Source organism: Tauraco erythrolophus, chromosome 2 (assembly GCF_009769465.1).
Source record: "Tauraco erythrolophus isolate bTauEry1 chromosome 2, bTauEry1.pri, whole genome shotgun sequence".
NCBI lineage: Eukaryota > Metazoa > Chordata > Aves > Musophagiformes > Musophagidae > Tauraco > Tauraco erythrolophus.
The window spans coordinates 55,409,894-55,425,365 of NC_141466.1; the positions used below are offsets into that span (position 1 = coordinate 55,409,894).

A 15,472-nucleotide genomic window follows, 5' to 3' on the forward strand; every position below is an offset into this window, starting at 1 on the left:
TTGAGTGTGAGTCACTCCTGAGTCTCCATACAGAGGGAGACTGCTCATATGGAAGGGGAAATAGAATGGGTCTTCTAATTGGTACCTTCTGTTGACTAAAAAAACCCCCTCTCTATCATATATTAATTGCAATATGGTGACTTCATTATGCAAATGGACCTGGGAAATGTCATGTTTAGGTGGTTTTAAAAAGCAATCTACTAAAAGCTGCACCCCCTCCCCAGAAAAACCTTTTAATGTATTATATTTCAAGAAGACTCTTAAAAGCTAAAAAATGTTGCCGTTTTACCATAAATCCTAGCAATTTGTCCTCTTAAAAATATTAATTACTATCTTTGCAAAATGTTTTTGACAAGAATAACTTTCCTTCCACAAACTGGAAAGGAAAATAAAGACCAAATAAATATCTATAGGAAATGAGATGCATGTTTTTATTACCTTTTCTTATCCACGTAAGCATTTTATGTGTCTTCTCCAAGGAATCTTTCTAAATCTTTTTGCTGTGTACTACTTTTGCACTCGCAACTATGTATTTTTGCTTCAGTTTCTATGTATAAGAGGATATGTCATGAGATAGTAGCTAAGTCTTTAGTTTTTCTCAATTTGTGATTCTGATTTTCTATATTTTGGAAGAGAATAATAATTTTGCTTGTACATGAATGTAATATTTTTTTCTTAGCGTTGCAATAGCATAGGCATCTTCTCTGTTCTCTAATACTGTGTGGTGAAGGACAGGTCTCTGTAAGGTTCTGCTCTTTACTAATATGCTTCGTATTGTTGAGGTTTGAAGTTTTTTGTTTTCTCCTAGCAAAGGACAACCAAAGAAATAGAGGAACCTAATGGTTCTTGAATTTAGAGTCTCTCTGTGAAAAAAGTTTCCTATTCTATAGGAAATACGATTCAAACAATGCGTTAGAAATGCTAAAGTGAGTAGTTACCAGGACTTTATATAGAGTAAACGTCAATTTATTTCTTCTCTTAAAGATGTGTTTTATAAATCACTTCAAATGTGAAGAACCAAGCTTCAAAGTTTTTTTTTGAGTTTTATGCAGCACTATTTAAAAGTGCACACATATAAGAAGTGTAGCAAAATACATATAAAAAACCCAAGACCTGAACTTTAACTTGAATAGTTTACAGTTGAATAACTGGATTCCAAGAAAAATAAACTTCAGCTGTTAATGAAATATTTTAAAACATTGATGCCTTGATAAGTCCACAAAAATATCAGTCTTTTGGGAAATCTTTAAAAATAATAAAGAAAACAAGAACCTAAAATCCCTGTTAAAGTAGAATAACTTTATAATGGCTTTCTTTTGCCTTACTTAAGATAAGTTTAAGGAAAATCTTTTTGCAGAAGCACTGTAGAGCTACAGCGCTAAATGCCACCCAGGCCAAGAGCTGACAGAACACATCAGCTTGTAGAAACAAAAGCAAAATATATGACAAAGCAAAACTTGACAGTAGCCCTAAAGCTTTGCCAGTGTTAATAGCTTTGGCATCTGTTCCAGTCTGAACACGTCCTCTCACTTCCTTCCACATTCCCCACTCATTTCAGCTAAACCTTCTGCGGAAATTCAGTGCCGGATGAAACTCCCAGTGAAAGTCTATTTAAGAGTGCCTATCAGAACATCTTTTTAACAGCAGCAGGTTGTATGGCACTGGTTACATTATTAATGAAACTATTTACCACCAAAACATACCCAGTGCTACAAGGAAACACCAGAGAGGGATGTTTTTACTGCCGACATGCTTAAAGCATTCAGAGTTGGATACTTCACCACACTGTTAGAATGCATGGGGCTTGTTCCACGTATGGCTATGACTATGAAAAAAAAAAGCACCCCAAAACATTTTCAACTACTGTATAGGACTTTTTACACTAGTCAATAACCTTGTGACCTCTTAGAAAACTAGATCTGCATCGGTGAACTTATGAGTAGATTTTCAAAGTGACCAGTTACCAACAATTTATTCTAGTGGTACTAACTTCTAATAGGCAAAGCTATACAAAATTGTAATTTTGTTTTATAATTATTTCAAAATTCTAGAATTCTTGTTTGCAATTATGGTATTTTTAAGCAATAATGAAGTTTACATCTTTTTTAATATATATTTCTATATATATCATGATGATATATATAGATATATATAGATGCTGGAGTTTCATCCAGCACTGCATAAAACTCAAAAAACTTTGAAGCTTGGTTCTTCACATTTGAAGTGATTTATAAAACACATCTTTAAGAGAAGAAATAAATTGATGTTTACTCTGTATCAAGTCCTTGTAACTACTCACTTTAGCCTTTCTAATGCATTGTCTGAATCAGTTTATGATATGCTGTGCATCATTTTGTCTCTTGCGATAGCTCCAATATCAAGCTGCAAATTTTTCTTCAACTGCTTCTGGATTAGAAATGTTTTTAAGAAGGCTGAGCCATCAGTGTGTCTTTTTTGGTAGTGAACTATCAGAAAATACTAGAGGTATTTTCACAGGTAACATAGTACCTTTTGTGGCATGTATGGTACTGTTTCTTGATGGTAACCTTGGTACTAATTCCTGACAGAATAGTAGCACCCACAGTTCCCAGGTACGTTAGGTCTGTGTGGCACTTGCTTATAGTGTTAATTACTCTGTCTTCCTGATAAATTTAGTGCCGACTGACAAAAGATGTGAGTCTTAATGTGAAAAATGTTAGGACAAGGAAGGGCTCATTGCAGCGTGTTTGCGCTTTAAATATTTTTTCCTTTAAATCCTATTCTTAGATTACTACACCAAGAAGAAACAAAATCTGTAGTTGTCTGTCATATTTGTCAGCACTCCTTGAAATGAGGTTTGATCTGTGAAGATGAAGTAGCTGTTTAACAAATTCCATTTTCTGTATTTGTTGTTCTTTTGCATACTCTTGTCCTTTCTTTTTAATTTATTTAAATTTAAAGCTAATGAAACATGCTGGATTGAGAGGACTGGAGTCTGATATTTCCACTCTGTGCAAGGTAGCTGGTAGGAAGACATTCCATGTGAGAAGTTTTTCTATTAATAATCCTTGGATTTTTAGCCAGGAGAAATGGAAAAACAGTGATAATATTTTTCTGACCATATGCTCCTGTTTCACTTCATTTTTTAAATGTAAGAAGAAAGATTTGCTTAAATGTTAAGGGTAACAAATAGCAAAGCTGAAGGAGATATCTTTTCTGAATTATATGATGAACTTAAGAAATTTATGCCCAGAATTTTCTTTCCAGGGTAATAATTCAAACCAAAATTAAAAAAAAAGAGTTCAGTTCCTGAACTTTCACAAGCATATTTTGTTTAAAAGAACTCATCTTAGTTAAGTGCATAAAAAAAGCTGAGGATATATGTATTTGAGGCTGGAATATTATATGTGAAGCTTAATGATTTAAGTTGTGTTGTTTCTGGTTTTCCTGGTACACTTGAGGAAAGATTGGCTTAATGGTGAGAGGAAAAAAATGAGAGTAGCGTTTGATTTATGCTTGTAAAGATATAAACCAATATGTAATAATTCCACCTTAGTGGCATCGGTTCAGCTCCACCTGGAATCTTGTCTTTATTTCTTTGCCAGAAAGATATTGATCCAACTGGAAGAAATTCAGAGGACAGTAACATAAACGATCAGGGCTTGAATAGGTTGATTTATGTGGAAAGCTTAGACGAATTGGAAATGTATGGTTTGCCTCACAGATAACTGTGATTGTGGAAGAGTAAAATAATAAATTGCCTATAAATGAGATTTCACTGGGAAAATATTAGAGGAAGTGTCCCAGAGAAAGCGATAGAAGCTTACCACTTGGGTGTTTTAACCTGGGTTGGAACATGTGCAATTGGGAATTCTCCACTGGCGAGGAAGATGGGCTGGAGTAACCTTAAGTCCCTTTCTTCCTTTGCTTTTAAAATTCTTCACTTTATGCTTTTAAGAATACCTTTAAAAATCTATTTCTTGTCATTTTACATTTGTGATTCCTAACAGAGAAGTTCCCAGCCTTTAGTTTGTGTACTGGTGGTGGTACAGATGCTATTTCCAAGTAGTACATGGTGGCAACACTCGATATCTTGTGTGCAGGCATTTTTCTCGGAGCCAGCAGCTCCATGTGAGCACTTAGTGGTGTTCACATCCTGCTCCATGGGAGTCCCTTTTCCCACAGCACACATGGGTGGTGGGTGATGTCCCACCTCAGCCACTAGCCTGGTGGGACACAGTTTGTGCTGTGAGACCCACCACTGCTGCAAGTGGGACAGAGGGGGAGGACAGCAGAAAGGCAGCGTTGTGTCCTTGTGTGCCAGAGGGAGGCGTGGTGTGAAGACGAAGGTTTGTACAACAAGTCTTTGTGTTACATGATCTTCTGAAGTCTTCGGGTTAGATGCTTGTCCTGGTTTTAGCTGGGACAGAGTTAGCTCTTCTTTTTAGCAGCTAGAAGAGCTCTGTGTTTTGGTTTTAGTCTGGGACTTGCTCTGAGAAGAATGTTCATAGCAAGCTGATGTTTGTGGTTGGAAGTGAGACTCCAAGGACTTTTCAGTGTGCCGTGTTCTGGCCGGAGTGCAGAGGTAAGGATAAGGGGGGAGCATAGCTGGGACAAGGGGACCACGATTCCCTTTGTGATTTGTGGTGGAACTTAAGATTGAGGGCCAAATTGGCCAATTAGTATTCCATATCATGCAGCGTCATGCCCAGTATAAAAGTGAGGGACAGCCGGGAAGAAGGGCGTTTTGCGCTTTGCTCTTTTGCTGCTTTCGCTCTTTTGCGCTTTCACGCTTTTGCTCTGTTACCTTTCCCCCCTCTCTCTTCCAGTACTCCCACTCTTGGAGTACTATCTCTCTCTCTCCCTCTCTGTTTCGGGGCCTTGCGTTCGTCCAGGATTGCAGCTTCGGGACGAGACGGGCTTCGCATACGAGGGGGTGGTGAGCATCTACACTGTGTATTAAATCATCTGTATTAAATTGTTCTGTCAACCCATGGGTTTCCCATTTCTCCTTTAATTCTCTCCCTCATCCCTGGGGCTGGGGGAGGATGAGTGAGTGACTGTGTAGGGTTTGGTTGCCGAAGCGGCCTAACCCACGACAATGCTTAAAGCTTAAAGTTGAGACAAACAAACTGTGTCTCATCCATAGCAGATGTTCTGATTTCCACTTGCTCCCTGCTGTGTTGATTGGCCTTATCCTACTAAAGCTCACATCGCTGGGAAAACTCTTGGAAAGTGTTAAATCCAGTAGTACTGGCCATAAAAAAAATGAAAGTAACTTAAACAATGATTGTCAGCAGGCAGTGCTGTCGTCGCGTGCGTGCACCCGAGTTCATTGGTGGTGAAGAAGGCCATAGCCAAGTGCACGGACTGCATCTAGCATTTAGTAGTGGCAACAGGAGTCATATCATACACTGTTTGACTGCCTGAATTTTAGCTTAAATTGAAAATGTTTAAGATCCACTTCGTTTATCTGTGTGTTGAGAAAAGTATTTAACTTCTGAAGTAGTGAAAAGGGTTGTTTTTTTTTGTTTTGGCTTGGATTTAGAAAACCAGACCTACTGAAGTACTGCAGGCACCAGAATCCAAAGCTATTCTGGAAAAGACTCATTAAAGTAATCAGGAGGGCTGGCAAACGAAGAACTTCAGTGTTTAGCCATGGGCTCTTGAACTACTTGAAAGTCTTCTTTCCCCTTCGCAAATGTTGGCTTGCCTGTTGCCTCTACCATCACTTCTGGCAGCTACATATTTGTTTATTTTTACGTTCTCCCTCCTGCCATTTCTTCTTCTCCTCCTCTGAGCCTTCTCCAACTTAGGAAGTTTTAATTTATTACCCTGCCTCTGTCATCTTATCTTGTTGGAAGCTGTCAGAGGAAAACTGTGAGTCTGCCAAAGTAGCAATGTTGGAAGTGGAAACCAGGTCAACTATTTTTCTTTTTTTTTTTTTAAAAAAAAACACATGGAACTTGCTAGGATGACTTTAATGTCTGTGAAGCTTTCCTGCACCTTTGTGCATGTTTCTTTTTAAAGAATATTTTAAAACATAAAACAGTCAAAATGTAGAGGCCGTTGTATACATTTTAGCTCCCTGTATGCACACAGAGTAGGAGCTGCAGCATATTAATGCCTCTCTGCGTGCCAAAAATGGGTCTATATTTTTAGATAGTTCAGCTTAAGCTTCTCAAGAAAGAGAGCAAAAACATGTAAGATCTTTCTTCTGTATAGTGCTTGCTGATTTATAAATACGAGCAAGTGTGATTCATCTAAATAGGCTAATAATGACAAGATCATGCATTATGTATGTTTACATTTGTTGCAAAGAAAATAGGAGCATAGGGAATACAATAGACTGACAGTAATATACAGGTGATAGCACACAGAAGGAATTAATTTGAGTAGGCAAACATTCTCCAAATTTTTAAAAAGAATGTTGGGTTTTTTTCTCCTATTCTTTTTTTAAAGTTGTTTTGGACTTCAGGCCCCATGACTTGAAATTCCAGGAAACATCCAGAACTGTTTTTGGAGACTGATTGATGTTTACATGAATATGTCTAGGGTAATACTTCAGGGTCTGACATTTTTCCTTTCTGATTTAAGGAAAAAACAGTTGAGTCTACTGCTGAGAAATGCTTTATTCTTGCTTTGTGCCTATTTATCTGGGTTTGAAGAATAATGTAACACAGGCTATTAAAGTATTGATCTTTAGGTTAGACATTTGGCTGCATCATACTGACAAAATGGAATAACAAAGTAGAAAACTTTGCATAGGATGATATCTTAAATGTGACCTCTTCTGCTTCTCTACCTGGATAGCCATTCTGGATGTGCAAGTCCATAGGTGTACGTATTCCATCTGTCTTCTTCTGGAAGTTTTTATCTTTTTACCAAAGTTTTGTGTGATTTAAACCTTTTCACTTATCTCCTATATCTACAACATATAATTTTATTAACTTTGAGCATTGTTATTTTGAGATGCAGATGTTGTAGTACTGCTGAGAACTTACAAGGGGAATCATTTCCAGCACTGCCAGCTAAGCATGTGTATAGATGTTGCTCATTCAATTTTTATAGGAATTATTTAAAAAAAAAACAAAACGTAGAGAGGCAGAATTTAACTTGTTGATTCGAAAGGGCTGTGGTTGAGTCCTGCAACTTTTTAGGGAGGAGGGAAAGTAGGGTAGAGGAGGGGAAACGTGCTTTATGGTAAGAGTTTTAAAGACCAGATTTTGTATATTTCTTCAACCTTCCCATGCAGAGGCAATCTGTTTAACTTTAAAATTGATGTATGCTCACTTTCTCTTTGATCACTGGCTGGAATTTAAAGCAAATACAGTAAGGTAGTATCTTTGAAGAGGAAGAGTAAGGGTTTGGGAGCTTTGTTTTAGTAGCAGCTGTTGAACACCACTGGGAATTGGGACCCTGACTGTTCTACTGAGGTCACCAAGTAACTGTAAGGTGATAATGTTTTGTATTTTTCCATTCTGGGGAGGTGGAAGCATCACAACTGGAAGTATTTTTTCTTAAAGTTCCTGTTAGTGTCTGTCCTTCTCTGGATGGGTTGCACTAAAAGAGACTTTAATGTTCCTCACGTTGTTCCTGAAGAAGCAGAAGCATTTGTTGCTACATGATGCAAAGTTCTTTCTGTACTTTTAACATCTGAAATCCATCTTCATATATGCATTTCAGTGCTTCTTGAAAAAAATTACATTTTAAAAGAACAGCTAACAATAACATCAAAAAAGAAACCCATCCAAAGAGAACCTTCACCAAACTGCTGCAAAAGTTATTTTGATTTTTTTTCCATCATGTGGTTCTAAAGTACCCTGGTTTTTACTCTTCAGTGCAATCTATTTAGATTGTTACAGTTTAAACTCTGTCTGAACATCATGGCTTATACCTTGAATGTTTTCCCTGAACTGTAAATTGGACATGAAGCCTTTCTTTTCCTGGTGTATGTTACTTACTATCTTATTCCTATTGTCTTTCTTTGTTCTTTTTCCTTACCAAAACATGATTGTATAGATACTTACCTAAACCTAGGATTATTTTACTGTTGTCTTCGTTTGAAATTATTTTTTTTCTTGAATGACTTGTTTACTCTTGAATTACTTGCATACTCAATACCTCATAAAGTCCTTATTTCAGAGTTTGTTTGAGATAATTAAGGCAGATGTTTTACTTTTTAAAAATACATGGAAAATATTTGAATAGTGGCTTTTTTACAGGCCAGCATTCTTTGTCTTTATAACTTCTGTCAGACTAAGATGCCATGTATTGTGAGAATAGCAAATACGTTTTATGGAATAGGTCTGAAAAGATTGGAAAATAAACAAGATTAATTTAAAATATACTGACGAACTTAAAATATATAAGTGCTGAAAATTTTTACTGATTTTTTTTTCATGTAATTTAAATAGTGAAATCAGACAATGTAAAAATTAGTGGTCTTACTTTGCAATCGGTGTTGGATATTTGTCATCATCAGTAATTCTGCAGGTTTTCTACTGGCTTGGGTTATAGTGTTTCCAGAGCAAGTTTAATTAACTCATGTTGCCTCCATCTTTGATTACTGGCTGTACTGATAAACATCTTCATAAAGCAGTGTTAGAAAAAGAATACATAAGATTTCTTCGTGAAACTTTCTAAAATGTGTGAATTGAGACAGCGTATGTTCTGCGTTAAAATAAATGTCTCGTTGTAATTTTCTTGTTACAGATTCAGAATATGAACAACATAATCACTTTTCCATTGGACAGTTTGCTAAAGGGCGATCTGAAAGGAGTGAAAGGGGTATGTTTATCTTCTTATTTATGTAGAAAATTATAGTTGGTACAATAAATACATGTAGCTAGTGTGTTAACCTTATTTGATGGAAGGCATGGCACGCTAAAGTAACCTACTAGCTTAATAAACAAGAGGAGTTTTTTATGTGAATTGAGTCATGCCTTCTGTTTGTGGTTTCACATACAGCATGCTCTTAACTATGTATACAAAACAACATTTGAGAAGCTTTAAATCAGCCCTGAGATAAAGAAGATAGGCAGAGAAAGAGGTTTAAGAATTTAAATATTTACTTAGTTGAGGTGGGGGTAGTACTTTATTTAAAAGAAATATTGTTAATATATTTATTTAGCATTCTAAACTTACCTGGAACTATATGGATTATTAAGACAGACACATTAGACTTCATGAGCATAGGACTTTTCTTAACAAAGCTGAAATCTATTTGTGCCCTGAGGATATTTCCTATTTGAAATAATAATAATTTAGGGCTCAAATGATGATATGTTTATAATAAATTTCAAAGCCTATAGCAAACAAACTTAACTTGGCTTGTGCTTCGTTTACTACTGAGCAAACAGGAAGCGGCTGGCAGCTATTGTTCTAGGACATTGAAGGAAGAAGTAAAATGTACATAGACTAAAAATGCTCCCTGCAAATTACTGCAGGATAAAGAAATTATTTAGTAAGATAGGCTTATTATCTTCGTGCTTTTTGCTTTACCACATTTCACTCCTCTTGTTCTCTTTTTCTAAGTCAGAATAAATGCCTTTATTACAATACAGTGTTGCTGCATATTCCTGACTTGAGAAAATAATCAAATGCTGCTTTAATTAATTTCATAATTGTCACAATAACTAGCTGACATGTAAGAATTAGTTCCTAATCTATAGTTGAAAAGTTTTTCCAGCATTTGACAGTTAACAATATTGTTTTTGTAGTTGGCTGATCTCTTGACCTCCAGCAGAATTTCAACTGCTGCATTTTTAGACATCAGTGAAATAATTTTACAGCTTGTTAAGATCATTTTGTCCAAATTGGCTTCTTCAGAGGGAAAAAATACAGGAATTTGGAACATAAGTAATTCAAAATTCTCACAGAATTAGCTATGTTGAGCCGTATGGCCTATACTATTCCCATTAAGTCAATGGGAAATTGATTTCTTTAACTTTAGTAGGATGAATCAAGTCCTTAGCTAAGGCTATACCACAGCCTCAGGACAGGCACTTCTTTCCAGTGGAGCCAGAGGTGGAATGATGAGAAAATACCTGATTTGATTAATTGCATAGTATGCTCTTGGAATGACATGTGGTTATACCTTTTAAGGAGTAAAATGGAGCTGTAAAAAGCATAGTAAAAAGCATCCTAGAGATACTTTTAAAAACATGAGTGTATTAATTCTGTGTACCAGATTGCTTTTAAATACTCCTTAGGTGAGCTATTCAATATAGAGTGGAGTACTTTATTCTAGCAGGCACTGCAAATTGCTGAGGTGTTTAGATCCACAGTATTTTTCATGTAAATAACTAACTATATTTTTTTCTTTTTTTCTTGGCAGGACTTGAAAAAACCCTTTGATAAAGCTTGGAAGGACTATGAAACAAAAGTGTATGTATCTTTTAAATTTTTAAATAAAAGCAAAGTATGAATGAGATCTATAAAGATCATTAAATAATCTTAAGGTCTCAGCCAGAGGTCCTAGCTGGGAAGCTAAGCTTTCCCCCCCCCTGCCTTTTTTTCCTTAAAACCTGGAGCCGTGGGAAAATATAAGTTCATAGATACAATCATTTCAAATTCTGTAATATACAACTTATTTAATGGGTAAATTGTCTTTTGTGTGTGTGTCTTTGTGTGCCATGACAGTTAGTGTCTGTGGTAGACCTTTGCTTAATGAAGTTCTAAGTAACGACCATAATCTTGCAGTGCATGTTTTTCCACTGCATATTCTTCCACATTAATTGATAAAGTTTTGCTTTAATTGGGAAAGAAATGTTTTAAATTTTTTATAGTGTCCATATTACTGTCCTGTAATCTACTACATGTGAAAGCCCACTTCCTTTTCTGCCTTCCTCTACTTTTGGAGGACACTACTATATAAAGTGAAAAGTTATCCACCCTGTATTTTCATTCTTAACTACCAAAAGTGCATCAACGTAATTGTACTTGATGTCCTTTTAAGCGTTTGTTGTTGTTGTTGTTGCTTTTTTCCTTCTCCTCATCAGGGACTAATTGACTGTAATTAGCAAGTTTCTTTCCTTGAAGAGCACAGAAGAAATTACATACTTTATGCCTGAGTGTTTTGAAATGTCTTAAAAAATATCAAGAGTACGCAAGTCAAGATTTAGTTCTGGATTTGTTAGCCTAAAACCTTTGCGATGACTCTGTAATGTCTCTGGCTCTAACACATCTTACGAGACTGTGCCCAATGCTGAGGTCTCTAGGAAGACCTTATTTGACGCTGAGCCTTTGGCACTTACCAATGAGGTGGTAAGTAAGGCTAGTGAGGACGTTTGCTGCTACCATTTCAAACTGGACATGATTCCAGGTTGATCCAGTACCAGGAACCTTAGTAAACCACACTTAATTAGTGCAGTTTGTTTAAGGATATGAATGTTTTCTGCATTTACTGCCAAAGTTGGATGCTCTCCAGGGGTATTATGTACTAGAAGTGGATGAACACCTGCCTGAGTCCTGTCAACTGTGTCTCATGTTATGTGTCTAGCCCAACTTACCATAAGCCACTTGTTTGAAGGTACCTGATGCACAGTGTAAACAGCTATGAAATCAGTTTTAGTAACAGAATTTTATATCCAGCTAAATTAATCAAATGAGTCAACAAAACTCAGCATCTAAGATCAAACAATTAATTTTGGTACCTTGTAAATCTTCAGTGGTTTAGTGCCCTGCATTGGAACAGTTGTTTCCTGGATTGGCCAAGTCAATTGTATCAGCACAGCTGATAGATAGCCTCTGAAGTAGAATCTTGTTAGCAGGTTTTGTTCCTTATTCCAGTATTACCTGGATTCTGACTATCAGTTGGATTTCATGTCACACATCCAGCATCCTTGATCATCTGAGAAAGTGCTGCGTGTATCAGATCATTTCTGATGATACAGGTCCAGGAGGATCACATATGATGATATTGTTTAACGTAAATAGCAGCCACCTAGATTGGCTGAGAATCTAGCACCATTTTTTAATATTTTTTAATTCCTCAAAGTTATAATGATTCTTTCATGCCCACTGAGTTGGCCTGTCTGAAGTCATGTGCAAACAGTCTTCAGAGTTTATTCCTGTAGGTGGTTTACTTGCAAAAGCAACAAGTTTAATGAGTTAGCCAAATTTCATTATTCCATTTATGAATAACAATGAGAATGGTCCAATTACTACTTTCTAGGCTCAGTTTGTGAGGAGGACCTGAGTGGCTTTTGGTTTTTGAAACTGCCTAGCTATAGCTGGATTTTCATAACAAGACATTCTGAAATATTGAGGTAAACCTCCACTCTGAAAGTCTGGATCCTTGAAAGATTGTGGTGGCTCCAGTGTTTTGTGTTCTTAATACCAGTGAACAATCTCATTTGGTGCATGCCAGTTATTGGCTGTTGAAGTAATTAAGATTTCTAATCATTGCCCATGGCAGTAGTTGATCTCTGAGGGTGGGCCATAAAGAACAGTCCTGTATTTAATCTGCTATTGTCTACCAGTGCTTGATTGCTGAATCTGAAAGCCTTTTTACTTATGTATAACTTAGTGACATCCCACAGAGTTTATGTGCAGAATTTAAAATATGTTTGCGCACTGCTGGGACATACATGGAGCACACTGTTACTACTGGACGAAGATCTGTGATGCTTTTAGAATTTCTGACAGAATATTCACCCGGAATGAGTATGTTGCAGTGATGTAACTGTTTGTACTTGATCCTCAATTTGGTTAGAGCAGGTGGTGTGTTTCGGAGTCAGGTACTCCAGAAATATTTTCATTTGTTTTTTAACTTAGTTAAGTACTTGAGAAGTTAAAATGCCCGTAGAAAATGTACTTGAATCTGTGTATGTGAGTTTAAGGACAGTTTAACTGGAAATGTTGTTGTGTATGTTATTTCATTGAGGACCTGAAAATGTGATGTTGACATTATGTTTATTTTCTGTCTGTGGGACTGAATCTAATGCTGCTTGTATGATATCATGAGATTATTTTTTTTTCCTTTTAACCAACAGTTCTTTAGAGAGCCCGCTTTATGACTTTGCTTACAAATAAGACACTTCATTTTTGATCCGAAACAGGTTCCTTTTTCCACTGTAAGGAGATACCTCTTTCCAAGTCACCTCTGTAGTTTCTGCAAGATTTTTTTAACAAATGAAGCACATCTCCATGACAATGCTTATTTCTAAGCCATTTATGTGTCAGGTTATTCAACACAAAAAAAGTAAAGGTAGTACATGTTCATCAGGAAATTCTTTCAGATCCTTTACCATTTTCTGTTATATTTCCAGGTGGTGGGCTGGTACAATTGCTGTGTGCTCTAGTTTTTTTAAGTGGTTAGATGAAAGCTCCACATCAATGTTCTAGAGTTTAAAGCTCTTAGTCTAGCCTGTTGGACTCCTTCACTTTGAACAAGACCAAAGGATCATCTGTTTGAGGCTTGGGATAAGGAGCCTGGGAATTCTATGTAGTAGAACTATTCCGTAGTTATGTTGAGTTACATTCAGACTGGAACTTCCCCGAGACCCCCACCTCTGCAGTAGGACTGTAGGATTTGTCAGACCCTCTTGTGCATTAGATCATTTCCCAGATAAATTGGATGTTGCCAGCTATCATTGTTGAGTGTTGGTCTCTACAAATCAGAGATGGGGAGTTTAATGATGTGATTTTGAAGCTAGGGTGAGAATACTAATTTGAGTCTGAATCCGTTGTCAGTTTTATCATCTACTAAATTATGGACAAACAGAAACAGTGAAGTTTTTCTGGGTTGCTATTATATATACCACTGAGGTTTCTTGAGATAATAACTGTTTTGATTCTGTGGCTGTCCCAAATGGATCTGAACTTCCTTATAGCTGTGCATTTTGGTCATCTGTGGCAGTGGGTGGATGCAGAGTCATTTCAAGAATTCTTAAGTCGTGAATTGAATTTCTTTGTTGTGGTATCTTCGCAGTCTCTGCCTTAACAAAAAGGGCAAAGGGACTGGGAGAGCTAACTTCAGTCGCACCTACAGCTTGTGTTGCTAGAGTGGGATGGTGGATGTACGTGTTGATAGTCAGAGGTTTGCTCAGCCTTCTTCAGACTGTTACCTTAGATGACTCCTTGTTTGGACTGTGCCTAAAACCAGTCCTAGGTTTATGCTTAGTTAACTATCTTTTCCAGTGATACTTCTTCAAATATGTGAATATCTCTTTTATTCTACTTTTTTTTTTCCTTTTTTTTTCTTTTCCCTTGGGTTAACAAGCTGTTCTAGGCTGCTCTTTGTCTACGTATCCCTCTGTATGATATACTTAAAATCATACCATTCATCTGCATTTCCTAGCCACAAGACCTATGAAGCTAAAGGCCAGATATCAAAGTGGTGTTTTTGTAGTCTGCAGAGAAGAGACAGTGTCTTCATCCTGATTTCTGTCTCGATAGGCGGTCTTTACAAGGAAGAATTGGAGCTTATTTACCTCAATATTTCATGTCTCTTACTTGCACCTTTGTGATGACATATTACGTGCTAATATATCCAAGTGTGACCTATTCGTAAAGAAATTCAGTTAATTAAAAAATGACATTTGTTTTGCTTTTTCTCCATAACAATTTCTGAGCTGCTACTTCAAGCTCTGTATATAATTAAATGTGTTTTTAAAATTATTATGTATCTAGTCTTGTTTGGGAGAGTGATGTTAAGATCCATTCTTATGCGCTTGGATCACCATCCATCAATGTTGATTATTATGCAACTTCTTCACCTTGCAGCTACCTAAGCTCTCAGAGTATTTTTCTGAAGATCACCTTGGTGAAAGTAACTGAGGGAGGCTGGATCCATTTTTCTTTATACCTGGGGACTGTTCTCAAATAAGGGAGTAAGAGGAGCAAGTAACTCATAGCTTTATGCTGGCCTACCTCAATCAAAAATTGGGAACATCCTGAGGTGACATTCATGAATAATTCATCTTTTCTCACCATCAGTCATTAATATGCTTCAGTTGAAGCCATACAGATTTAAAAATATTCTTAAAGTTTTCAAGTAGTTTAAAGCAGGGCATTTCTCTTAGGGCCACGGTTGCAGTCTTTGTTTCCCGTACAAGAGCTGGACGACACTGTGTGTCACTACAGCACCACAGCTGTACTGGTCTGTCTGTGTCCTTTGGTCAGAACTAGTGCAGTCTGGGCACTTTTTGTTACGAGGCAGTCGCTTACCCCCATGTACCTAAACACTAATGGCAGACACACTGGGGTAGCATATGGGGAAGGAGTACACATGTCATAAAAACTGCTCATTCTTCCAGCAGGCAGACCGTGTTCAACAAGGCAGCAAGCCAGATTTCACCCACATTCTTCAGTTTAATCGGTCCTGTTGTGGTAGATTTTGAGGTAAAAACGTTGTATCCATTTTGCAAAGGAAATAGAAGCATAAACTTACTGAAGCATATTATTTACTCATTTTTTGGCTGAATAGTAGTGTCTGTATTCTAGACATAAACCTGTCTTTCCTGAAAAGAAAGGAATGTTAATTTTT

The 15,472-nt window shown here is 36.8% G+C and overlaps 1 protein-coding gene across 4 annotated transcripts in view; it reads left to right on the forward strand.

Moving 5' to 3' along the window:
* Positions 1-15,472, forward strand: part of ASAP2 (ArfGAP with SH3 domain, ankyrin repeat and PH domain 2) — a 94,209-nt gene that overhangs the window by 32,662 nt on the left and 46,075 nt on the right. For all 4 annotated transcript variants that reach the window (XM_086608370.1, XM_086608371.1, XM_086608373.1 and 1 more), the window contains exons 4-5: positions 8,695-8,769; positions 10,319-10,368. In XM_086608370.1, the coding sequence (XP_086464496.1) occupies positions 8,695-8,769; positions 10,319-10,368 (125 nt within the window). The remainder of the gene's footprint in view (positions 1-8,694; positions 8,770-10,318; positions 10,369-15,472) is intronic.